The sequence below is a fragment of the Salvelinus fontinalis genome, chromosome 1 (assembly GCF_029448725.1).
Source record: "Salvelinus fontinalis isolate EN_2023a chromosome 1, ASM2944872v1, whole genome shotgun sequence".
NCBI lineage: Eukaryota > Metazoa > Chordata > Actinopteri > Salmoniformes > Salmonidae > Salvelinus > Salvelinus fontinalis.
In genome coordinates, this window is record NC_074665.1 from 2,082,519 (window position 1) to 2,109,841 (window position 27,323).

Genomic DNA, 27,323 nt, shown 5'->3' on the forward strand with positions numbered 1-27,323 from the left:
GAGATGTGACCAGGTACTAGGGATGGAGGTGTGACCAGGTACTAGGGATGGAGGTGTGACCAGGTACTAGGGATGGAGGTGTGACCAGGTACTAGGGATGGAGGTGTGACCAGGTACTAGGGATGGAGGTGTGACTAGGTACTAGGGATGGAGGTGTGACTAGGTACTAGGGATGGAGGTGTGACTAGGTACTAGGGATGGAGGTGTGACTAGGTACTAGGGATGGAGGTGTGACCAGGTACTAGGGATGGAGGTGTGATCAGGTACAAGGGATGGAGGTGTGACCAGGTACTAGGGATGGAGGTGTGACCAGGTACTAGGGATGGAGGTGTGACCAGGTACTAGGGATGGAGGTGTGACCAGGTACTAGGGATGGAGGTGTGACTAGGTACTAGGGATGGAGATGTGACCAGGTACTAGGGATGGAGGTGTGACCAGGTACTAGGGATGGAGGTGTGACCAGGTACTAGGGATGGAGGTGTGACCAGGTACTAGGGATGGAGGTGTGACCAGGTACTAGGGATGGAGGTGTGACTAGGTACTAGGGATGGAGGTGTGACTAGGTACTAGGGATGGAGGTGTGACCAGGTACTAGGGATGGAGGTGTGACCAGGTACTAGGGATGGAGGTGTGACCAGGTACTAGGGACGGAGGTGTGACTAGGGATGGAGGTGTGACTAGAGATGGAGATGTGACCAGGTACTAGGGATGGAGGTGTGACCAGGTACTAGGGATGGAGGTGTGACCAGGTACTAGGGATGGAGGTGTGACTAGGTACTAGGGATGGAGGTGTGACTAGGTACTAGGGATGGAGGTGTGACCAGGTACTAGGGATGGAGGTGTGACCAGGTACTAGGGATGGAGGTGTGACTAGGTACTAGGGATGGAGGTGTGACTAGGTACTAGGGATGGAGGTGTGACCAGGTACTAGGGATGGAGGTGTGACCAGGTACTATGGATGGAGGTGTGACCAGGTACTAGGGATGGAGGTGTGACCAGGTACTAGGGATGGAGGTGTGACCAGGTACTAGGGATGGAGGTGTGACTAGGTACTAGGGATGGAGGTGTGACCAGGTACTAGGGATGGAGGTGTGACTAGGTACTAGGGATGGAGGTGTGACCAGGTACTAGGGATGGAGGTGTGACCAGGTACTAGGGATGGAGGTGTGACTAGGTACTAGGGATGGAGGTGTGACCAGGTACTAGGTATGGAGGTGTGACCAGGTACTAGGGATGGAGGTGTGACCAGGTGCTAGGGATGGAGATGTGACCAGGTACTAGGGATGGAGGTGTGACTAGGTACTAGGGATGGAGGTGTGACCAGGTACTAGGGATGGAGGTGTGACCAGGTACTAGGGATGGAGGTGTGACCAGGTACTAGGGATGGAGGTGTGACCAGGTACTAGGGACGGAGGTGTGACCAGGTACTAGGGACGGAGGTGTGACCAGGTACTAGGGATGGAGGTGTGACCAGGTACTAGGGATGGAGGTGTGACCAGGTACTAGGGATGGAGGTGTGACCAGGTACTAGGGATGGAGGTGTGACCAGGTACTAGGGATGGAGGTGTGACCAGGTACTAGGGATGGAGGTGTGACTAGGGATGGAGGTGTGACCAGGTACTAGGGATGGAGGTGTGACCAGGTACTAGGGACGGAGGTGTGTCCAGGTACTAGGGATGGAGGTGTGACCAGGTACTAGGGATGGAGGTGTGACCAGGTACTAGGGATGGAGGTGTGACCAGGTACTAGGGATGGAGGTGTGACCAGGTACTAGGGATGGAGGTGTGACCAGGTACTAGGGATGGAGGTGTGACCAGGTACTAGGGATGGAGATGTGACCAGGTACTAGGGATGGAGGTGTGACCAGGTACTAGGGAGGGAGATGTGACCAGGTACTAGGGATGGAGGTGTGACCAGGTACTAGGGATGGAGATGTGACCAGGTACTAGGGATGGAGGTGTGACCAGGTAGTAGGGATGGAGGTGTGACTAGGTACTAGGGATGGAGGTGTGACCAGGTACTAGGGATGGAGGTGTGACTAGGTACTAGGGATGGAGGTGTGACCAGGTACTAGGGATGGAGGTGTGACCAGGTACTAGGGATGGAGGTGTGACCAGGTACTAGGGATGGAGGTGTGACCAGGTACTAGGGATGGAGGTGTGACTAGGTACTAGGGATGGAGATGTGACCAGATACTAGGGATGGAGGTGTGACCAGGTACTAGGGATGGAGGTGTGACCAGGTACTAGGGATGGAGGTGTGACCAGGTACTAGGGATGGAGGTGTGACCAGGTACTAGGGATGGAGGTGTGACTTGATACTAGGGATGGAGGTGTGACTAGGTACTAGGGATGGAGGTGTGACTAGGTACTAGGGATGGAGGTGTGACCAGGTACTAGGGATGGAGGTGTGACCAGGTACTAGGGATGGAGGTGTGACCAGGTACTAGGGATGGAGGTGTGACCAGGTACTAGGGATGGAGGTGTGACCAGGTACTAGGGATGGAGGTGTGACCAGGTACTAGGGATGGAGGTGTGACTAGGTACTAGGGATGGAGATGTGACCAGGTACTAGGGATGGAGGTGTGACCAGGTACTAGGGATGGAGGTGTGACCAGGTACTAGGGATGGAGGTGTGACCAGGTACTAGGGATGGAGGTGTGACCAGGTACTAGGGATGGAGGTGTGACTAGGTACTAGGGATGGAGGTGTGACTAGGTACTAGGGATGGAGGTGTGACCAGGTACTAGGGATGGAGGTGTGACCAGGTACTAGGGATGGAGGTGTGACTAGGTACTAGGGATGGAGGTGTGACTAGGTACTAGGGATGGAGGTGTGACCAGGTACTAGGGATGGAGGTGTGACCAGGTACTATGGATGGAGGTGTGACCAGGTACTAGGGATGGAGGTGTGACCAGGTACTAGGGATGGAGGTGTGACCAGGTACTAGGGATGGAGGTGTGACTAGGTACTAGGGATGGAGGTGTGACCAGGTACTAGGGATGGAGGTGTGACTAGGTACTAGGGATGGAGGTGTGACCAGGTACTAGGGATGGAGGTGTGACCAGGTACTAGGGATGGAGGTGTGACTAGGTACTAGGGATGGAGGTGTGACCAGGTACTAGGTATGGAGGTGTGACCAGGTACTAGGGATGGAGGTGTGACCAGGTACTAGGGATGGAGATGTGACCAGGTACTAGGGATGGAGGTGTGACTAGGTAATAGGGATGGAGGTGTGACCAGGTACTAGGGATGGAGGTGTGACCAGGTACTAGGTACTAGGGATGGAGGTGTGACTAGGTACTAGGGATGGAGGTGTGACCAGGTACTAGGGATGGAGGTGTGACCAGGTACTAGGGATGGAGGTGTGACCAGGTACTAGGGACGGAGGTGTGACTAGGGATGGAGGTGTGACTAGAGATGGAGATGTGACCAGGTACTAGGGATGGAGGTGTGACCAGGTACTAGGGATGGAGGTGTGACTAGGTACTAGGGATGGAGGTGTGACCAGGTACTAGGGATGGAGGTGTGACCAGGTACTAGGGATGGAGGTGTGACCAGGTACTAGGGACGGAGGTGTGACCAGGTACTAGGGATGGAGGTGTGACCAGGTACTAGGGATGGAGGTGTGACCAGGTACTAGGGATGGAGGTGTGACTAGGTACTAGGGATGGAGGTGTGACTAGGTACTAGGGATGGAGGTGTGACCAGGTACTAGGGATGGAGGTGTGACCAGGTACTAGGGATGGAGGTGTGACCAGGTACTAGGGATGGAGGTGTGACCAGGTACTAGGGATGGAGGTGTGACTAGCTACTAGGGATGGAGGTGTGACCAGGTACTAGGGATGGAGGTGTGACTAGGTACTAGGGATGGAGGTGTGACCAGGTAATAGGGATGGAGGTGTGACTAGGTACTAGGGATGGAGGTGTGACCAGGTACTAGGTATGGAGGTGTGACCAGGTACTAGGGATGGAGGTGTGACTAGGTACTAGGGATGGAGGTGTGACCAGGTACTAGGGATGGAGGTGTGACCAGGTACTAGGGATGGAGGTGTGACCAGGTACTAGGGACGGAGGTGTGACTAGGGATGGAGGTGTGACTAGAGATGGAGATGTGACCAGGTACTAGGGATGGAGGTGTGACCAGGTACTAGGGATGGAGGTGTGACTAGGTACTAGGGATGGAGGTGTGACCAGGTACTAGGGATGGAGGTGTGACCAGGTACTAGGGATGGAGGTGTGACCAGGTACTAGGGACGGAGGTGTGACCAGGTACTAGGGATGGAGGTGTGACCAGGTACTAGGGATGGAGGTGTGACCAGGTACTAGGGATGGAGGTGTGACTAGGTACTAGGGATGGAGGTGTGACTAGGTACTAGGGATGGAGGTGTGACCAGGTACTAGGGATGGAGGTGTGACCAGGTACTAGGGATGGAGGTGTGACCAGGTACTAGGGATGGAGGTGTGACCAGGTACTAGGGATGGAGGTGTGACTAGCTACTAGGGATGGAGGTGTGACCAGGTACTAGGGATGGAGGTGTGACTAGGTACTAGGGATGGAGGTGTGACCAGGTAATAGGGATGGAGGTGTGACTAGGTACTAGGGATGGAGGTGTGACCAGGTACTAGGTATGGAGGTGTGACCAGGTACTAGGGATGGAGGTGTGACCAGGTACTAGGGATGGAGACGTGACCAGGTACTAGGGATGGAGGTGTGACTAGGTACTAGGGATGGAGGTGTGACCAGGTACTAGGGATGGAGATGTGTCCAGGTACTAGGGATGGAGGTGTGACCAGGTACTAGGGATGGAGGTGTGACCAGGTACTAGGGATGGAGGTGTGACTAGGTACTAGGGATGGAGGTGTGACCAGGTACTAGGGATGGAGGTGTGACCAGGTACTAGGGATGGAGGTGTGACCAGGTACTAGGGATGGAGGTGTGACCAGGTACTAGGGATGGAGGTGTGACCAGGTACTAGGGATGGAGGTGTGACCAGGTACTAGGGATGGAGGTGTGACTAGGTACTAGGGATGGAGGTGTGACTAGGTACTAGGGATGGAGGTGTGACTAGGTACTAGGGATGGAGGTGTGACCAGGTACTAGGGATGGAGGTGTGACCAGGTACTAGGGATGGAGGTGTGACCAAGTACTATGGATGGAGGTGTGACTAGGTACTAGGGATGGAGGTGTGACAAGGTACTAGGGATGGAGGTGTGACCAGGTACTAGGTACTAGGGATGGAGGTGTGACCAGGTACTAGGGATGGAGGTGTGACCAGGTACTAGGGATGGAGGTGTGACTAGGGATGGAGGTGTGACCAAGTACTATGGATGGAGGTGTGACTAGGTACTAGGGATGGAGGTGTGACTAGGTACTAGGGATGGAGGTGGCTGGCGTTGTGACATCCGGTTTGGAGCGAGCGGTCGCATTTGCATTCGCTCTGCAGGTAGTATAAATTTTCATTACATTGTATTACATTTCATTATATTCCAACGGTTTAATTTGTCTAACCTTAGCAATTTCTTCTTAGCTAGCTACTTAGCCGTCTGTGTATAAAAGATAATTGCGTATTTATCGTATTTCGTCGCCTATCGTAGCCCAGCAGCTAGCTAACGTCCACCGTCTACCGTATAACTTTTCATTACATTTCATTATAGTACAACGGTCTGATTTTCATTTCATTACAGTACAACGGTTTGATTTGGTTGATCTTGGCTAGCTACATAGCCGTCTTTGCATCAAACATAATTGTGTAGTTATTGAGGTTCGCCAGCCAGCTATTTTCGCCCCAACGTAACGCAACGTAGCCAACACGGCTACCTAGCCAGCTTGCCACCGAATAGCAGCATTGTAGAAACGAGTGCATTACAACGTAACGACTTGATCAGTGTAGTGTTGGCTGACTACACAGTTGTCTTTGCTATCTTTGATTTGCATTTGTTCGATCTTAGCTAGCTACTTAGCTGGCTACATAGCCGTCTTTGTATCGGTGATAATTGTGTAGTTATCAAGGTTCGCTGAGGTTCGCTTGCCAGGTATTCTCGCCCTAACGTAACGTAACGTAGTAAACCCTGCTAGCTAGCCAGCTAGCCACCAATTAGCAGCACTGTAGAAACGATTACATTACAACGGAACGACTTGACTTGTGTAGTGTTAGCTAGCTACATAGTTTTCTCTGCTATCTTTGTATCTAAGATAATTGTGTAGCTTTGAGTAATTATCGGTTAGCTAGCCAGCTATTTTTTCGCCTGCCGCGCTGTCGTCCTCCTACCTAGCCAACGCTGCTAGCTAGCCAACTTCTACCGAATAGCAGCACTGTAGAAACTTACATTACAACAGAACGACTTGATTAGCGTAGTGTTAGCTAGTTGTCTTTGCTGTCCTTGTATCCACGATAATTGTGTAGTTTAGAGAAATTTAGTGAAATTGTCGAGGTTACCTAGCCAGCTTCACTTTCAACAACGTAGCCACTGCTAGCCAGGCTACTTCACCAGCCAGCAGTACTATATCATTTTAGTCAATAAGATCTTGTATTTTATTTTTATTTTTTTGCAACGTAAGCTTAACTTTCTGAACATTCGAGACGTGTAGCCCACTTGTCATTCTAATCTCCTTTGCATTAGCGTAGCCTCTTCTGTAGCCTGTCAACCATGTGTCTGTCTATCCCTGTTCTCTCCTCTCTGCACAGACCATACAAACGCTTCACACCGCGTGGCCGCGCCCACCCTAACCTGGTGGTCCCAGCCCGCACGACCCACGTGGAGTTCCAGGTCTCCGGTAGCCTCTGGAACTGCCGATCTGCGGCCAACAAGGCAGAGCTCATCTCAGCCTATGCGTCCCTCCAGTCCCTCGACTTCCTGGCACTGACGGAAACATGGCTCACCACAGATAACACTGCTACTCCTACTGCTCTCTCTTCGTCTGCCCACGTGTTCTCGCACACCCCGAGACCGTCTGGTCAGCGGGGTGGTGGCACCGGGATCCTCATCTCTCCCAAGTGGTCATTCTCTCTTTCTCCCCTTACCCATCTGTCTATCGCCTCCTTTGAATTCCATGCTGTCACAGTTACCAGCCCTTTCAAGCTTAACATCCTTATCATTTATCGCCCTCCAGGTTCCCTTGGAGAGTTCATCAATGAGCTTGACGCCTTGATAAGCTCCTTTCCTGAGGACGGCTCACCTCTCACAGTTCTGGGTGACTTTAACCTCCCCATGTCTACCTTTGACTCATTCCTCTCTGCCTCCTTCTTTCCACTCCTCTCCTCTTTTGACCTCACCCTCTCACCTTCCCCCCCTACTCACAAGGCAGGCAATACGCTTGACCTCATCTTTACTAGATGCTGTTCTTCCACTAACCTCATTGCAACTCCCCTCCAAGTCTCCGACCACTACCTTGTATCCTTTTCCCTCTCGCTCTCATCCAACACTTCCCACACTGCCCCTACTCGGATGGTATCGCGCCGTCCCAACCTCCGCTCTCTCTCCCCCGCTACTCTCTCCTCTTCCATCCTATCATCTCTTCCCTCTGCCCAAACCTTCTCCAACCTATCTCCTGATTCTGCCTCCTCAACCCTCCTCTCCTCCCTTTCTGCATCCTTTGACTCTCTATGTCCCCTATCCTCCAGGCCGGCTCGGTCCTCCCCTCCCGCTCCGTGGCTCGACGACTCATTGCGAGCTCACAGAACAGGGCTCCGGGCAGCCGAGCGGAAATGGAGGAAAACTCGCCTCCCTGCGGACCTGGCATCCTTTCACTCCCTCCTCTCTACATTTTCCTCTTCTGTCTCTGCTGCTAAAGCCACTTTCTACCACTCTAAATTCCAAGCATCTGCCTCTAACCCTAGGAAGCTCTTTGCCACCTTCTCCTCCCTCCTGAATCCTCCTCCCCCTCCCCCCCCCCTCCTCCCTCTCTGCAGACGACTTCGTCAACCATTTTGAAAAGAAGGTCGACGACATCCGATCCTCGTTTGCTAAGTCAAACGACACCGCTGGTTCTGCTCACACTGCCCAACCCTGTGCTTTGACCTCTTTCTCCCCTCTCTCTCCAGATGAAATCTCGCGTCTTGTGACGGCCGGCCGCCCAACAACCTGCCCGCTTGACCCTATCCCCTCCTCTCTTCTCCAGACCATTTCCGGAGACCTTCTACCTTACCTCACCTCGCTCATCAACTCATCCCTGACCGCTGGCTACGTCCCTTCCGTCTTCAAGAGAGCGAGAGTTGCACCCCTTCTGAAAAAACCTACACTCGATCCCTCCGATGTCAACAACTACAGACCAGTATCCCTTCTTTCTTTTCTCTCCAAAACTCTTGAACGTGCCGTCCTTGGCCAGCTCTCCTGCTATCTCTCTCAGAATGACCTTCTTGATCCAAATCAGTCAGGTTTCAAGACTAGTCACTCAACTGAGACTGCTCTTCTCTGTATCACGGAGGCGCTCCGCACTGCTAAAGCTAACTCTCTCTCCTCTGCTCTCATCCTTCTAGACCTATCGGCTGCCTTCGATACTGTGAACCATCAGATCCTCCTCTCCACCCTCTCCGAGTTGGGCATCTCCGGCGCGGCCCACGCTTGGATTGCGTCCTACCTGACAGGTCGCTCATACCAGGTGGCGTGGCGAGAATCTGTCTCCTCACCACGCGCTCTCACCACTGGTGTCCCCCAGGGCTCTGTTCTAGGCCCTCTCCTATTCTCGCTATACACCAAGTCACTTGGCTCTGTCATAACCTCACATGGTCTCTCCTATCATTGCTATGCAGACGACACACAATTAATCTTCTCCTTTCCCCCTTCTGATGACCAGGTGGCGAATCGCATCTCTGCATGTCTGGCAGACATATCAGTGTGGATGACGGATCACCACCTCAAGCTGAACCTCGGCAAGACGGAGCTGCTCTTCCTCCCGGGGAAGGACTGTCCGTTCCATGATCTCGCCATCACGGTTGACAACTCCATTGTGTCCTCCTCCCAGAGCGCTAAGAACCTTGGCGTGATCCTGGACAACACCCTGTCGTTCTCCACCAACATCAAGGCGGTGGCCCGTTCCTGTAGGTTCATGCTCTACAACATCCGCAGAGTACGACCCTGCCTCACACAGGAAGCGGCGCAGGTCCTAATCCAGGCACTTGTCATCTCCCGTCTGGATTACTGCAACTCGCTGTTGGCTGGGCTCCCTGCCTGTGCCATTAAACCCCTACAACTCATCCAGAACGCCGCAGCCCGTCTGGTGTTCAACCTTCCCAAGTTCTCTCACGTCACCCCGCTCCTCCGCTCTCTCCACTGGCTTCCAGTTGAAGCTCGCATCCGCTACAAGACCATGGTGCTTGCCTACGGAGCTGTGAGGGGAACGGCACCTCAGTACCTTCAGGCTCTGATCAGGCCCTACACCCAAACAAGGGCACTGCGTTCATCCACCTCTGGCCTGCTCGCCTCCCTACCACTGAGGAAGTACAGTTCCCGCTCAGCCCAGTCAAAACTGTTCGCTGCTCTGGCACCCCAATGGTGGAACAAACTCCCTCACGACGCCAGGACAGCGGAGTCAATCACCACCTTCCGGAGACACCTGAAACCCCACCTCTTCAAGGAATACCTAGGATAAAGCAATCCTTCTGCCCCCCCCCCCCTTAAAATGATCTAGATGCACTATTGTAAAGTGGCTGTTCCACTGGATGTCATAAGGTGAATGCACCAATTTGTAAGTCGCTCTGGATAAGAGCGTCTGCTAAATGACTTAAATGTAAATGTAAATGAGGTGTGACCAGGTACTAGGGATGGAGGTGTGACCAGGTACTAGGGATGGAGGTGTGACCAGGTACTAGGGATGGAGGTGTGACCAGGTACTAGGTACTAGGGATGGAGGTGTGACTAGGGATGGAGGTGTGACTAGGGATGGAGGTGTGACCAGGTACTAGGGATGGAGGTGTGACTAGGGATGGAGGTGTGACCAGGTACTAGGGATGGAGGTGTGACTAGGGATGGAGGTGTGACCAGGTACTAGGGATGGAGGTGTGACTAGGGATGGAGGTGTGACCAGGTACTAGGGATGGAGGTGTGACCAGGTACTAGGTACTAGGGATGGAGGTGTGACCAGGTACTAGGGATGGAGGTGTGACCAGGTACTAGGGATGGAGGTGTGACCAGGTACTAGGGACGGAGGTGTGACCAGGTACTAGGGACGGAGGTGTGACTATGGATGGAGGTGTGACTAGGTACTATGGATGGAGGTGTGACCAGGTACTAGGGATGGAGGTGTGACCAGGTACTATGGATGGAGGTGTGACCAGGTACTAGGGATGGAGATGTGACCAGGTACTAGGGATGGAGATGTGACCAGGTACTATGGATGGAGGTGTGACCAGGTACTAGGGATGGAGATGTGACCAGGTACTAGGGATGGAGATGTGACCAGGTACTATGGATGGAGGTGTGACCAGGTACTAGGGATGGAGGTGTGACCAGGTACTATGGATGGAGGTGTGACCAGGTACTAGGGATGGAGATGTGACCAGGTACTAGGGATGGAGGTGTGACCAGGTACTAGGGACGGAGGTGTGACCAGGTACTAGGGATGGAGGTGTGACCAGGTACTAGGGATGGAGGTGTGACCAGGTACTAGGGATGGAGGTGTGACCAGGTACTAGGGATGGAGGTGTGACCAGGTACTAGGGATGGAGGTGTGACCAGGTACTAGGGACGGAGGTGTGACCAGGTACTAGGGACGGAGGTGTGACTATGGATGGAGGTGTGACTAGGTACTATGGATGGAGGTGTGACCAGGCACTAGGGATGGAGGTGTGACTAGGTACTATGGATGGAGGTGTGACCAGGTACTAGGGATGGAGGTGTGACCAGGTACTAGGGATGGAGGTGTGACCAGGTACTATGGATGGAGGTGTGACTAGGTACTAGGGATGGAGGTGTGACTATGGATGGAGGTGTGACTAGGTACTATGGATGGAGGTGTGACCAGGTACTAGGTACTAGGGATGGAGGTGTGACCAGGTACTAGGGATGGAGGTGTGACCAGGTACTAGGGATGGAGGTGTGACTAGGTACTAGGGATGGAGGTGTGACCAGGTACTAGGGATGGAGGTGTGACCAGGTACTAGGGATGGAGGTGTGACCAGGTACTAGGTACTAGGGATGGAGGTGTGACCAGGTACTAGGGATGGAGGTGTGACCAGGTACTAGGGATGGAGATGTGACCAGGTACTAGGGATGGAGATGTGACCAGGTACTAGGGATGGAGGTGTGACCAGGTACTAGGGATGGAGGTGTGACCAGGTACTAGGGATGGAGATGTGACCAGGTACTAGGGATGGAGGTGTGACCAGGTACTAGGGATGGAGGTGTGACCAGGTACTAGGGATGGAGGTGTGACCAGGTACTAGGGATGGAGATATGACCAGGTACTAGTGATGGAGGTGTGACCAGGTACTAGGGATGGAGGTGTGACCAGGTACTAGGGATGGAGGTGTGTCCAGGTACTAGTGATGGAGGTGTGACCAGGTACTAGGGATGGAGGTGTGACCAGGTACTAGGGATGGAGGTGTGACCAGGTACTAGTGATGGAGGTGTGACCAGGTACTAGGGATGGAGGTGTGACCAGGTAGTAGGGATGGAGATATGACCAGGTACTAGGGATGGAGGTGTGACCAGGTAGTAGGGATGGAGATATGACCAGGTACTAGGGATGGAGATGTGACCAGGTACTAGGGATGGAGATGTGACCAGGTACTAGGGATGGAGGTGTGACCAGGTACTAGGGATGGAGATATGACCAGGTGCTAGAGGTGGAGGTGTGACCAGGTACTAGGGATGGAGATATGACCAGGTACTAGGGATGGAGGTGTGACCAGGTACTAGTGATGGAGGTGTGACCAGGTACTAGGGATGGAGGTGTGACTAGGGATGGAGGTGTGACCAGGTAATAGGGATGGAGATATGACCAGGTACTAGGGATGGAGGTGTGACCAGGTAGTAGGGATGGAGATATGACCAGGTACTAGGGATGGAGATGTGACCAGGTACTAGGGATGGAGATGTGACCAGGTACTAGGGATGGAGGTGTGACCAGGTACTAGGGATGGAGATATGACCAGGTGCTAGAGGTGGAGGTGTGACCAGGTACTAGGGATGGAGATATGACCAGGTACTAGGGATGGAGGTGTGACCAGGTACTAGTGATGGAGGTGTGACCAGGTACTAGGGATGGAGGTGTGACTAGGGATGGAGGTGTGACCAGGTAATAGGGATGGAGATATGACCAGGTACTAGTGATGGAGGTGTGACCAGGTACTAGGGATGGAGGTGTGACCAGGTACTAGGGATGGAGGTGTGACCAGGTACTAGGGATGGAGGTGTGACCAGGTAATAGGGATGGAGGTGTGACCAGGTACTAGGGATGGAGGTGTGACCAGGTAATAGGGATGGAGGTGTGACCAGGTACTAGTGATGGAGGTGTGACCAGGTACTAGTGATGGAGGTGTGACCAGGTACTAGGGATGGAGGTGTGACCAGGTACTAGGGATGGAGGTGTGACCAGGTAATAGTGATGGAGGTGTGACCAGGTACTAGGGATGGAGGTGTGACCAGGTAATAGGGATGGAGGTATGACCAGGCACTAGGGATGGAGATGTGACCAGGTACTAGGGATGGAGGTGTGACCAGGTACTAGGGATGGAGGTGTGACCAGGTACTAGGGATGGAGGTGTGACCAGGTACTAGGGATGGAGGTGTGACTAGGGATGGAGGTGTGACCAGGTACTAGGGATGGAGGTGTGACCAGGTACTAGGGATGGAGGTGTGACCAGGTACTAGGGATGGGGGTGTGACCAGGTACTAGGGATGGAGGTGTGACCAGGTAGTAGGGATGGAGATGTGACTAGGGATGGAGGTGTGACCAGGTACTAGGGATGGAGGTGTGACCAGGTACTAGGGATGGAGATGTGACCAGGTACTAGGGATGGAGATGTGACCAGGTACTAGGGATGGAGGTGTGACCAGGTAGTAGGGATGGAGGTGTGACTAGGGATGGAGGTGTGACCAGGTACTAGGGATGGAGGTGTGACCAGGTACTAGGGATGGAGGTGTGACCAGGTACTAGGGATGGAGATGTGACCAGGTACTAGGGATGGAGGTGTGACCAGGTACTAGGGATGGAGGTGTGACCAGGTACTAGGGATGGAGGTGTGACCAGGTACTAGGGATGGAGATGTGACCAGGTACTAGGGATGGAGGTGTGACCAGGTACTAGGGATGGAGGTGTGACCAGGTACTAGGGATGGAGGTGTGACCAGGTACTAGGGATGGAGGTGTGACCAGGTACTAGGGATGGAGGTGTGACCAGGTACTAGGGATGGAGGTGTGACTAGGTACTAGGGATGGAGGTGTGACCAGGTACTAGGGACGGAGGTGTGACCAGGCACTAGGGATGGAGGTGTGTCCAGGTACTAGGGATGGAGATGTGACCAGGTACTAGGGATGGAGGTGTGACCAGGTACTAGGGATGGAGGTGTGACCAGGTACTAGGGATGGAGGTGTGACTAGGGATGGAGGTGTGACCAGGTACTAGGGATGGAGGTGTGACTAGGGATGGAGGTGTGACCAGGTACTAGAGATGGAGGTGTGACTAGGTACTAGGGATGGAGGTGTGACCAGGTACTAGGGATGGAGGTGTGACCAGGTACTAGGGATGGAGGTGTGACCAGGCACTAGGGATGGAGGTGTGACCAGGTACTAGGGATGGAGGTGTGACCAGGTACTAGGCACTAGGGATGGAGGTGTGACTAGGTACTAGGGATGGAGGTGTGACTAGGTAGTAGGGATGGAGGTGTGACCAGGTACTAGGGATGGAGGTGTGACCAGGTAGTAGGGATGGAGATGTGACCAGGTACTAGGGATGGAGGTGTGACCAGGTACTAGGGATGGAGGTGTGACCAGGTACTAGGGATGGAGATATGACCAGGTACTAGGGATGGAGGTGTGACCAGGTAGTAGGGATGGAGGTGTGACTAGGTACTAGGGATGGAGGTGTGACCAGGTACTAGGGATGGAGGTGTGACCAGGTACTAGGGATGGAGGTGTGACCAGGTACTAGGGATGGAGGTGTGACCAGGTACTAGGGATGGAGATGTGACCAGGTACTAGGGATGGAGGTGTGACCAGGTAATAGGGATGGAGGTGTGACTAGGTACTAGGGATGGAGGTGTGACCAGGCACTAGGGATGGAGGTGTGACCAGGTACTAGGGATGGAGGTGTGACCAGGTACTAGGGATGGAGGTGTGACCAGGTACTAGGGATGGAGGTGTGACCAGGTACTAGGAATGGAGGTGTGACCAGGTACTAGGGATGGAGGTGTGACCAGGTACTAGGGATGGAGATGTGACCAGGTACTAGGGATGGAGGTGTGACCAGGTACTAGGGATGGAGATGTGTCCAGGTACTAGTGATGGAGGTGTGTCCAGGTACTAGGGATGGAGGTGTGTCCAGGTACTAGGGATGGAGGTGTGACCAGGTACTAGGGACGGAGGTGTGTCCAGGTACTAGGGACGGGGGTGTGACCAGGTACTAGGGACGGTGGTGTAACCAGGTACTAGGGACGGAGGTGTGACTATGGATGGAGGTGTGACCAGGTACTAGGGATGGAGGTGTGACCAGGTACTAGGGATGGAGGTGTGACCAGGTACTAGGGATGGAGGTGTGACCAGGTACTAGGGACGGAGGTGTGACCAGGTACTAGGGACGGAGGTGTGACCAGGTACTAGGGACGGAGGTGTGACCAGGTACTAGGTACTAGGGATGGAGGTGTGACCAGGCACTAGGGATGGAGGTGTGACCAGGTACTAGGGATGGAGGTGTGACCAGGTACTAGGGATGGAGGTGTGACTAGGTACTAGGGATGGAGGTGTTACCAGGTACTAGGGACGGAGGTGTGTCCAGGTACTAGGGATGGAGATATGACCAGGTACTAGGGATGGAGGTGTGACTAGGTACTAGGGATGGAGGTGTGACCAGGTACTAGGGATGGAGGTGTTACCAGGTACTAGGGATGGAGGTGTGACTAGGTACTAGGGATGGAGGTGTGACTAGGTACTAGGGATGGAGGTGTTACCAGGTACTAGGGATGGAGGTGTGACTAGGTACTAGGGATGGAGGTGTGACCAGGTACTAGGGATGGAGGTGTGACCAGGTACTAGGGACGGAGGTGTGACTATGGATGGAGGTGTTACCAGGTACTAGGGATGGAGGTGTGACCAGGTACTAGGGATGGAGGTGTGACCAGGTACTAGGGATGGAGGTGTGACCAGGCACTAGGGACGGAGGTGTGACTAGGGATGGAGGTGTTACCAGGTACTAGGGATGGAGGTGTGACCAGGTACTAGGGATGGAGGTGTGACCAGGTACTAGGGATGGAGGTGTGACCAGGCACTAGGGATGGAGGTGTGTCCAGGTACTAGGGATGGAGGTGTGTCCAGGTACTAGGGACGGAGGTGTGACTAGGGATGGAGGTGTTACCAGGTACTAGGGATGGAGGTGTGACCAGGTACTAGGGATGGTGTGACCAGGTACTAGGGATGGAGGTGTGACCAGGTACTAGGGATGGAGGTGTGACCAGGCACTAGGGATGGAGGTGTGTCCAGGTACTAGGGATGGAGGTGTGTCCAGGTACTAGGGATGGAGGTGTGACCAGGTACTAGGGATGGAGGTGTGTCCAGGTACTAGGGATGGAGGTGTGACTAGGGATGGAGGTGTGGCCAGGTACTAGGGATGGAGGTGTGACCAGGTACTAGGGACGGAGGTGTGACTATGGATGGAGGTGTGACCAGGTACTAGGGATGGAGGTGTGACCAGGTACTAGGGACGGAGGTGTGACCAGGTACTAGGGATGGAGGTGTGACCAGGTACTAGGGACGGAGGTGTGACTATGGATGGAGGTGTGACCAGGTACTAGGGATGGAGATGTGACCAGGCACTAGGGACGGAGGTGTGACCAGGTACTAGGGATGGAGGTGTGACCAGGTACTAGGGATGGAGGTGTGGCCAGGTACTAGGGACGGAGGTGTGACCAGGTACTAGGGACGGAGGTGTGACCAGGTACTAGGGACGGAGGTGTGACCAGGTACTAGGGACGGAGGTGTGACCAGGTACTAGGGACGGAGATGTAGAGGCGATGCAGTCATTGTTTGTTTGTTTGTCAGTTGTTGTTTGTTTGTATATGTTGTCTTTTTTTCTGGTTTGAAATGACTTCGTCATAATGTGGGACTATGCTTGTTCTCCCAGGGCAGTATGGGTCGTGGCGGGGCCCCCAGGCAGCAGTGGAGGAGGATCCTGTGGTCGTGTCGGGACACCTTCAGGGTTCAGATCGGACGTCTCTTGGTGCACACCCTCTCCCCTGCATTACCCCTCAGGGACAGGAAGGAGGCGCTAGAGTTTGTGTTCGATCCTGCAAACCCTGACTTCCTCAAGGAGAGCCTCAGCCCCGGGTTAGAGGTAAGAGGTCAGGGGTCGCTGTTAGGGCTGAGCCCAGACATCCTAAGGGGAGAGCCCCAGGTGAGAGGTCTGAGGTTGCTGTTAGGGTCAGGGTTAGGGCTGAGCCCAGACATCCTAAGGGGAGAGCCCCAGGTGAGAGGTTTGAGGTTGCTGTCAGGGTCAGGGTTAGGGCTGAGCCCAGACATCCTCAGGGGAGAGCCCCAGGTGAGAGGTTTGAGGTTGCTGTCAGGGTCAGGGTTAGGGCTGAGCCCAGACATCCTCAGGGGAGAGCCCCAGGTGAGAGGTTTGAGGTTGCTGTCAGGGTCAGGGTTAGGGCTGAGCCCAGACATCTTCAGGGAGAGCCTCAGCCCCGGGTGAGAACGAGAGAGTGAATGAATGAAAGGTTGAGAGAGAGAGAGAGCAAGATCGAAAGAGAGAGGGCGAGAGAGAGAGAGAGAGCAAGATTGAGAGAGAGAGAGAGCAAGATTGAGAGAGAGCAAGATTGAAAGAGAGCAAGATTGAAAGAGAGCAAGATTGAAAGAGAGCAAGATTGAAAGAGAGCGAGAGCAAGATTGAAAGAGAGCGAGAGCAAGATTGAAAGAGAGCGAGAGCAAGATTGAAAGAGAGCGAGAGCAAGATTGAAAGAGAGCGAGAGCAAGATTGAAAGAGAGCGAGAGCAAGATTGAAAGAGAGCGAGAGCAAGATTGAAAGAGAGCGAGAGCAAGATTGAAAGCGAGAGAAATGAAGAGAGAGGGCAGGTCTCATGAGTCCCATGTTCCCATGTACGTACAGGTCCAGCTGCCAGGGCCTTGGCTCTGAAATAACCCAGAGACATCTTCATAGTTACCATGGCAGCCTGGTCTGTCTTACTGTTCCTCTTCCAGGGGGGGGTTACTGTAGGTCAGCCTGGTCTGTAATTACTGTTCCTCCTCCAGGGGGGGGGGGGGGGGTTACTGTAGGTCAGCCTGGTCTGTAATTACTGTTCCTCCTCCGGGGGGGGGGTTACTGTAGGTCAGACTGGTCTGTCTTACTGTTCCTCCTCTAAGGGGGGGGGTTACTGTAGGTCAGACTGGTCTGTCTTACTGTTCCTCCTCCAGGGGGGGGGGGGGGTTACTGTAGGTCAGACTGGTCTGTCTTACTGTTCCTCCTCTAAGGGGGGGGGGGGTTACTGTAGGTCAGACTGGTCTGTCTTACTGTTCCTCCTCCGGGGGGGGGGTTACTGTAGGTCAGACTGGTCTGTCTTACTGTTCCTCCTCCAGGGGGGGGGAGGGGGGGGGGTTACTGTAGGTCAGACTGGTCTGTCTTACTGTTCCTCCTCCGGGGGGGGGGGGGGTTACTGTAGGTCAGACTGGTCTGTCTTACTGTTCCTCCTCTGGGGGGGGGGGGGGGTTACTGTAGGTCAGACTGGTCTGTCTTACTGTTCCTCCTCCGGGGGGGGGGGTTACTGTAGTTCAGACTGGTCTGTCTTACTGTTCCTCATCCGGGGGGGGGGGTTACTGTAGGTCAGACTGGTCTGTTTTACTGTTCCTCCTCCAGGCGGGGGGGGGGGGGTGGGGGTTACTGTAGGTCAGACTGGTCTGTCTTACTGTTCCTCCTCCGGGGGGGGGGGGGGGGGTTACTGTGGGTCAGACTGGTCTGTCTTACTGTTCCTCCTCCAGGGGGGGGTTACTGTAGGTCAGACTGGTCTGTCTTACTGTTCCTCCTCCAGGGGGGGGGGGGGGGGTTACTGTAGGTCAGACTGGTCTGTCTTACTGTTCCTCCTCCAGGGGGGGGTTACTGTAGGTCAGACAGGTCTGTGATAGATGAAGGATTTACTCTCTCTCCTCTCTCCTCTCTCTCTCTCTCTCTCCCCTCTCTCCCCCCTCTCTCTCTCTCCTCTCCTTTCTCTCCCCTCTCCTCTCTCTCTCTCCTCTCTCGCCCCTCCACTCTCCCCTCCCTTCTCCCCTCCACTCTCCTCTCTCCTCTCTCTCTCCCCTCCACTCTCTCCTCTCTCTCTCCTCTCCCCCTCCCCTCCTCTCCCCTCCACTCTCTCCTCTCTCTCTCCCCTCCACTCTCCCCTCTCCTCTCTCTCTCCTCTCCCCCTCCCCTCTACTCTCCCCTCCTCTCTCTCTCCCCCTCTCTCCACCCCCCCCTCCTCTCTCTCCCCTCCACTCCCTCCCCTCTCCCCTCCCCTCACCTCTCTCCTCTCTCAGCATGGTCCCAAGCTAGCCATGTATCTGTATGAGATGCTCCATGACCATAAAGATGCTCTGAACAAAGAGGAGCAGAGTACTGTGTGCAGTTTCATGTCATCACTGAAGCAGTGGGGTCATCGCTGCATCCCGCCCAGCGCACCGTACAAACCAGACCTGCTCAAGGCTATCAAAGAGGTAACCTTTACTTTTACCCTGACCCTATAACCTTTACCTAACCTAATACAGGTGGGCAAACTACGGCCCACAGGCCGGATCCAGCCCGGGGAGGTTTGAGTACAAAAATATCTACATATATATTCCGTAAAACTAAAATTCATAGACTGGATGTGTATTTGCTTAAATCACTGAACAGGCTTCTATTTAAGCCAGGCTTCTATTTTAGCCAGGCTTCTATTTAAGCCAGGCTTCTATTTAAGCCAGGCTTTTATTAGAGCCAGGCTTTTGTTTGAGCCAGGCATCTATTTGAGCCAGGCATCTATTCCTTAATGTACACAACATAGTTTACATAGGTCATTGTTTAACTCCACCATTAATTTCCTGCACTAATGTGTTTTCATTTACACACTGTGTCATGTTTATTTTGTCTTAGTATGCCTCAAAAACATTGCTGGGGGTCTGTACTCCTGTATTTGACTGTTTTTGTGCTTGCCAGTTAGCTAGCAGTTCTCAGCTGTTAGCAGCCAGTTAGCTAGCAGTTCTCAGCTGTTAGCAGCCAGTTAGCTAGCAGTTCTCAGCTGTTAGCAGCCAGTTAGCTAGCAGTTCTCAGCTGTTAGCAGCCCGTTAGCTAGCAGTTCTCAGCTGTTAGCAGCCAGTTAGCTAGCAGTTCTCAGCTGTTAGCAGCCCGTTAGCTAGCAGTTCTCAGCTGTTAGCAGCCAGTTAGCTAGCAGTTCTCAGCTGTTAGCAGCCAGTTAGCTAGCAGTTCTCAGCTGTTAGCAGCCAGTTAGCTAGCAGTTCTCAGCTGTTAGCAGCCAGTTAGCTAGCAGTTCTCAGCTGTTAGCAGCCAGTTAGCTAGCAGTTCCCAGCCAGTTAGCTAGCAGTTCTCAGCTGTTAGCAGCCAGTTAGCTAGCAGTTCTCAGCTGTTAGCAGCCAGTTAGCTAGCAGTTCTCAACTGTTAGCAGCCAGTTAGCTAGCAGTTCTCAGCTGTTAGCAGCCAGTTAGCTAGCAGTTCTCAGCTGTTAGCAGCCAGTTAGCTAGCAGTTCTCAGCTGTTAGCAGCCAGTTAGCTAGCAGTTCTCAGCTGTTAGCAGCCAGTTAGCTAGCAGTTCTCAGCTGTTAGCAGCCAGTTAGCTAGCAGTTCTCAGCTGTTAGCAGCCAGTTAGCTAGCAGTTCTCAGCTGTTAGCAGCCAGTTAGCTAGCAGTTCTCAGCTGTTAGCAGCCAGTTAGCTAGCAGTTCTCAGCTGTTAGCAGCCAGTTAGCTAGCAGTTCCCAGCTGTTAACAGCCAGTTAGCTAGCAGTTTCTTACTGGCGAATAAAAACCGATGATTGTCGTAATTTTTGAGTCATTACTCAATTATTTAATGTAACAAATCAAACATTAAACCTTGTAAACAATTCATGGCAATTGGCAATTCGTGGTAATTCATGGTAACAAATCATTTAGACCAGGTGTTTATCTGAAACAGGCGTTTACATGCTGAAATGTGGGCCGTTGCCCGCCGTTTCATTTATATACTGAAACATGTAACGGTTTGGTCCCATGTTTCATGAGCTTAAATAAAAGATTCCATAAATGTTATGGTATGGGCAGGCATAACCTACAGACAACGAACCGAGTTGAATTTTATCAATGGTAATTTGAATGCACATCAATACCGCAGCGAGATCCTGAGGCCCATTGTCGTGCCATTCCTCCTCCACCACCACCTCATGTTTCAGCATGATAATACACGACGCCATGTCGCAAGGATCTGGACACAATACCTGAAAGCTGAAAATGTCCCAGTTCTTCCATAGCCTGCATTACTCACCAGACATGTCACCCATTGAGCATGTTTGGGATGCTCTGGATTGACGTGTACGACAGCATGTTCCAGTTCCCGCCAATATCCAGCAACTTCACACAGCCATTGAAGAGGAGTGGGACAACATTCCACAAGCCACAATCAACAGCCTGATCACCTCTATGTGAAGGAGACGTGTCGCGCTGCATGAGGCAGATGGTGGTCACACCAGATACTGACTGGTTCTCTGATCCACGTCTCTACCTTTATTTAAAGGTCTCTATGACCAACAGATGCATATCTGTATTCCCAGTCATGTGAAATCCATAGATTAGAGCCTCATGAATTTATTCCAGTTAACTGATTTCCTCATGTGAACTGTAACTCAGTCAAATATTTATAAATTGTTGCGTTTTATATTTTTGTTCGGTTTAAATTTAACAGAACACCCCAGGCCACTCTGGAATGTCTAAAATTAGATAAAAAAGTACATATAAATTATAATGGACCTACACTGAGTTTACGAAACATTAGGAATGCCTTCCTAACATTGAGTTGGGTTCGGGTTCAACCGTTTTCCGTGAGTATCAAGAATGGTCCACCACCCAAAGGACATCCAGCAAACTGGACACGACTGTGGGGAAGCATTGGAGTCCAACATGGGCCAGCATCCCTGTGGAACGCTTTCGACACCTGGTAGAGTCCATGACCTGACGAACTGAGGCTGTTCTGAGGGCGTTCCTCAGAACAGGTGTTCCTAATTTACCCTTACCCTATTGCATCTCTGACTTTACCCTTACCCTATTGCATCTCTGACTTTACCCTTACCCTATAGCATCTCTGACTTTACCCTTACCCTATAGCATCTCTGACTTTACCCTTACCCTATAACATCTCTGACCTTACCCTATAACATCTTTGACCTTACCCTAACCCTATAGCATCTCTGACTTTACCCTTACCCTATAGCATCTCTGACCTTACCCTTACCCTATAACATCTCTGACCTTACCCTAACCCTATAACATCTCTGACTTTACCCTTACCCTATAGCATCTCTGACCTTACCCTAACCCTATAACATCTCTGACTTTACCCTTACCCTATAACATCTCTGACCTTACCCTAACCCTATAACATCTCTGACTTTACCCTTACCCTATAGCATCTCTGACTTTACCCTTACCCTATAACATCTCTGACCTTACCCTTACCCTATAACATCTCTGACCTTACCCTATAACATCTCTGACCTTACCCTATAACATCTCTGACCTTACCCTATAACATCTCTGACCTTACCCTATAACATCTCTGACTTTACCCTTACCCTATAACATCTCTGACCTTACCCTAACCCTATAACATCTCTGACTTTACCCTTACCCTATAACATCTCTGACCTTACCCTAACCCTATAACATCTCTGACTTTACCCTTACCCTATAGCATCTCTGACTTTACCCTTACCCTATAGCATCTCTGACTTTACCCTTACCCTATAGCATCTCTGACTTTACCCTTACCCTATAGCATCTCTGACTTTACCCTTACCCTATAGCATCTCTGACTTTACCCGTACCCCATAACATCTCTGACTTCACCCTTACCCTATAGCATCTCTGACTTTACCCTTACCCTATAGCATCTCTGACTTTACCCTTACCCTATAGCATCTCTGACTTTACCCTTACCCTATAGCATCTCTGACTTTACCCTTACCCTATAGCATCTCTGACTTTACCCTTACCCTATAGCATCTCTGACTTTACCCTTACCCTATAGCATCTCTGACTTTACCCTTACCCTATAACATCTCTGACTTTACCCTTACCCTATAGCATCTCTGACTTTACCCTTACCCTATAGCATCTCTGACTTTACCCTTACCCTATAGCATCTCTGACTTTACCCTTACCCTATAGCATCTCTGACTTTACCCTTACCCTATAGCATCTCTGACTTTACCCTTACCCTATAGCATCTCTGACTTTACCCTTACCCTATAACATCGCTGACCTTACCCTATGACATCACTGACCTTACCCTTATCCTATAACATCACTGACCTTACCCTAACCCTATAACATTGCTAGCCAGTCTGGCCAACGGTTAGGGTTCAACTCTGGAACTACAACTGTCTTGAGTCCTGGGTTAGTCCCAGCCCTGTCCCGTTTCATCTCACGGGTCCCAGCCCTGTCCCGTTTCATCTCACGGGTCCCAGCCCTGTCCCATTTCATCTCACGGGTCCCAGCCCTGTCCCGTTTCATCTCACGGGTCCCAGCCCTGTCCCGTTTCATCTCACGGGTCCCAGCCCTGTCCCGTATCATCTCACGGGTCCCAGCCCTGTCCCGTTTCATCTCACGGGTCCCAGCCCTGTCCCGTTTCATCTCACGGGTCCCAGCCCTGTCCCGTTTCATCTCACGGGTCCCAGCCCTGTCCCATTTCATCTCACGGGTCCCAGCCCTGTCCCGTTTCATCTCACGGGTCCCAGCCCTGTCCCGTTTCATCTCACGGGTCCCAGCCCTGTCCCGTTTCATCTCACGGGTCCCAGCCCTGTCCCATTTCATCTCACGGGTCCCAGCCCTGTCCCATTTCATCTCACGGGTCCCAGCCCTGTCCCGTTTCATCTCACGGGTCCCAGCCCTGTCCCGTTTCATCTCACGGGTCTCATTCATGTCCCGTTTCATCTCACAGGAACAGCTGAAATACGAGGCGGATGAGAAGAGCAGTAAACTGGCCTGGGAGAAGAAAATTTCCAACACACAGAAAAGGTGAAGCATGATTGGTTCGTTAGACTCCAGAGCTGTGTCTTACTACCAGTCAAATCCTTGCTTTCCCCAGTACTTGTTCCCTCCATTCCTCTCAAAACTCATTGGAGGAGGAGGTGAGAGGGAGGGACATTGAAATGGATCCTCAGCTCCGATGTACTTTGAGAGGAATTCAGAAACCAAGAACAGCGGCAAGGATTCTAACTGACAATGTTTCAAACCAATGTATTGTCCGTCTCTCTCCTTTCTCCAGTCTGATCCAGCGTCTGGACGGTAAGTCCAAGGACATCTCTAAGATCGCTGCCGACATCACCCAGAATGTGTCACTGAGACAGGGTATGGAGAGGAAGAAAGTGATCCAGCACATCAGAGGACTCTATAAGATAGACCTCAGCGCCTCAAGACACTGGCAGGAACTGGTGCAGCAACTCACACACGACCGGTGAGTACTGGGGGAGGAGAGTTACACTGAACAACTCACACAGGACCGGTGAGTACTGGGGCAGCAACTCACACACGACCGGTGAGTACTGGGGCAGCAACTCACACAGGACCGGTGAGTACTGGGGCAGCAACTCACACAGGACCGGTGAGTACTGAGGCAGCAACTCACACAGGACCGGTGAGTACTGAGGCAGCAACTCACACAGGACCGGTGAGTACTGAGGCAGCAACTCACAAAGGACCGGTGAGTACTGGGGCAGCAACTCACACACGACCGGTGAGTACTGAGGCAGCAACTCACAAAGGACCGGTGAGTACTGGGGCAGCAACTCACACACGACCGGTGAGTACTGAGGCAGCAACTCACACAGGACCGGTGAGTACTGAGGCAGCAACTCACAAAGGACCGGTGAGTACTGGGGCAGCAACTCACACAGGACCGGTGAGTACTGGGGGAGCAACTCACACAGGACCGGTGAGTACTGGGGCAGCAACTCACACAGGACCGGTGAGTACTGAGGCAGCAACTCACACAGGACCGGTGAGTACTGAGGCAGCAACTCACAAAGGACCGGTGAGTACTGGGGCAGCAACTCACACACGACCGGTGAGTCCCGAGGCCGCAACTCACACAGGCCCGGTGAGTCCCGAGGCCGCAACTCACACAGGACCGGTGAGTCCCGAGGCCGCAACTCACACAGGACCGGTGAGTACCGAGGCAGCAACTCACACAGGACCGGTGAGTACCGAGGCAGCAACTCACACAGGACCGGTGAGTACCGAGGCAGCAACTCACACAGGACCGGTGAGTACCGAGGCAGCAACTCACACAGGACCGGTGAGTACCGAGGCAGCAACTCACACAGGACCGGTGAGTACTGAGGCAGCAACTCACACAGGACCGGTGAGTACTGAGGCAGCAACTCACACAGGACCGGTGAGTACTGAGGCAGCAACTCACACAGGACCGGTGAGTACTGGGGGAGGAGAGTTACACTGAACAACTCACACAGGACCGGTGAGTACTGGAGCAGCAACTCACACAGGACCGGTGAGTACTGGAGCAGCAACTCACACAGGACCGGTGAGTACTGGTGCAGCAACTCACACACGACCGGTGAGTACTGGGGGAGGAGAGTTACACTGAACAACTCACACACGACCGGTGAGTACTGGGGGAGGAGAGTTACACTGAACAACTCACACAGGACCGGTGAGTACTGAGGCAGCAACTCACACAGGACCGGTGAGTACTGGGGCAGCAACTCACACAGGACCGGTGAGTACTGGGGCAGCAACTCACACACGACCGGTGAGTACTGGGGAGGGGGAGTTACACAACTCACACAGGACCGGTGAGTACTGGGGAGGGGAGTTCCAGCAGGCCACAAATGTGCATGTGTCAGCATATGGTCTCACAAGGGGTCTGAGGATCTCATCTCGGTACCTAATGGCAGTCAGGCTACCTCTGGCGAGCACATGGAGGGCTGTGCGGCCCCACAAAGAAATGCCACCCCACACCATGACTGACCCACCGCCAAACCGGTCATGCTGGAGGATGTTGCAGGCAGCAGAACGTTCTCCACGGCGTCTCCAGACTCTGTCACGTCTGTCACATGTGCTCAGTGTGAACCTGCTTTCATCTGTGAAGAGCACAGTGGCGAATTTGCCAATCTTGGTGTTCTCTGGCAAATGCCAAACGTCCTGAACGGTGTTGGGCTGTAAGCACAACCCCCACCTGTGGACGTCGGGCCCTCATACCACCCTCATGGAGTCTGTTTCTGACTGTTTGAGCAGACATGCACATTTGTGGCCTGCTGGAGGTCATTTTGCAGGGCTCTGGCAGTGCTCCTCCTTGCACAAAGGCGGAGGTAGCGGTCCTGCTGCTGGGTTGTTGCCCTCCTACGGCCTCCTCCACGTCTCCTGATGTACTGGCCTGTCTCCTGGTAGCGCCTGCATGCTCTGGACACTACGCTGACAGACACAGCAAGCCTTCTTGCCACAGCTCGCATTGATGTGCCATCCTGGATGAGCTGCACTACCTGAGCCACTTGTGTGGGTTGTAGACTCCGTCTCATGCTACCACTAGAGTGAGAGCACCGCCAGCATTCAAAAGTGACCAAAACATCAGCCAGGAAGCATAGGAACTGAGAAGTGGTCTGTGGTCAACACCTGCAGAACCACTCCTTTATTGGGGGTGTCTTGCTAATTTCCTATAATTTCCACCTTTTGTCTATTTCATTTGCACAACAGCATGTGAAATTTATTGTCAATCAGTGTTGCTTCCTAAGTGGACAGTTTGATTTCATAGAAATGTGATTGACTTGGAGTTACATTGTGTTGTTTAAGTGTTCCCTTTATTTTTTTGAGCAGTGTATATTGACTTGTTTACTATTCTAATAATGTTGGTAACCAGTTTATAATGTTGGTAACCAGTTTATAATGTTGGTAACCGGTGTATAATGTTGGTAACCAGTTTATAATGTTGGTAACCGGTTTATAATGTTGGTAACCAGTTTATAATATAATGACTTGTTTACTATTCTAATAATGTTGGTAACCAGTTTATAATGTTGGTAACCAGTTTATAATGTTGGTAACCAGTTTATAATGTTGGGAACCAGTTTATAATGTTGGGAACCAGTTTATAATGTTGGGAACCAGTTTATAATGTTGGGAACCAGTTTATAATGTTGGGAACCAGTTTATAATGTTGGTAACCAGTTTATAATGTTGGTAACCAGTTTATAATGTTGGTAACCAGTTTATAATGTTGGGAACCAGTTTATAATGTTGGGAACCAGTTTATAATGTTGGTAACCAGTTTATAATATAATGACTTGTTTACTATTCTAATAATGTTGGTAACCAGTTTATAATGTTGGGAACCAGTTTATAATGTTGGGAACCAGTTTATAATGTTGGTAACCAGTTTATAATATAATGACTTGTTTACTGTTCTAATAATGTTGCTAACCAGTTTATAATGTTGCTAACCAGTTTATAATGTTGGGAACCAGTTTCTAATGTTGGGAACCAGTTTATAATATAATGACTTGTTTACTATTCTAATAATGTTGGGAACCAGTTTATAATGTTGGTAACCAGTTTATAATATAATGACTTGTTTACTGTTCTAATAATGTTGCTAACCAGTTTATAATGTTGGTAACCAGTTTATAATGTTGGTAACCAGTTTATAATGTTGTTAACCAGTTTATAATGTTGGTGACCAGTTTATAATGTTGGGAACCAGTTTATAATGTTGGTGACCAGTTTATAATGTTGGGAACCAGTTTATAATGTTGGTAACCAGTTTATAATGTTGGTAACCAGTTTATAATGTTGGTAACCAGTTTATAATATAATGACTTGTTTACTATTCTAATAATGTTGGTAACCAGTTTATAATGTTGGTAACCAGTTTATAATGTTGGTAACCAGTTTATCAGTTTATAATGTTGGTAACCCGTTTATAATGTTGGTAACCAGTTTATAATGTTGCTAACC

The 27,323-nt window shown here is 51.8% G+C and overlaps 1 protein-coding gene across 1 annotated transcript in view; it reads left to right on the plus strand.

Moving 5' to 3' along the window:
• lyst (lysosomal trafficking regulator) overlaps positions 1-27,323 on the plus strand; it is a 264,577-nt gene that overhangs the window by 185,800 nt on the left and 51,454 nt on the right. The window contains exons 37-40 of the mRNA XM_055935436.1: positions 16,276-16,485; positions 18,657-18,833; positions 23,296-23,372; positions 23,623-23,811. Of these exons, the coding sequence (XP_055791411.1) occupies positions 16,276-16,485; positions 18,657-18,833; positions 23,296-23,372; positions 23,623-23,811 (653 nt within the window). The remainder of the gene's footprint in view (positions 1-16,275; positions 16,486-18,656; positions 18,834-23,295; positions 23,373-23,622; positions 23,812-27,323) is intronic.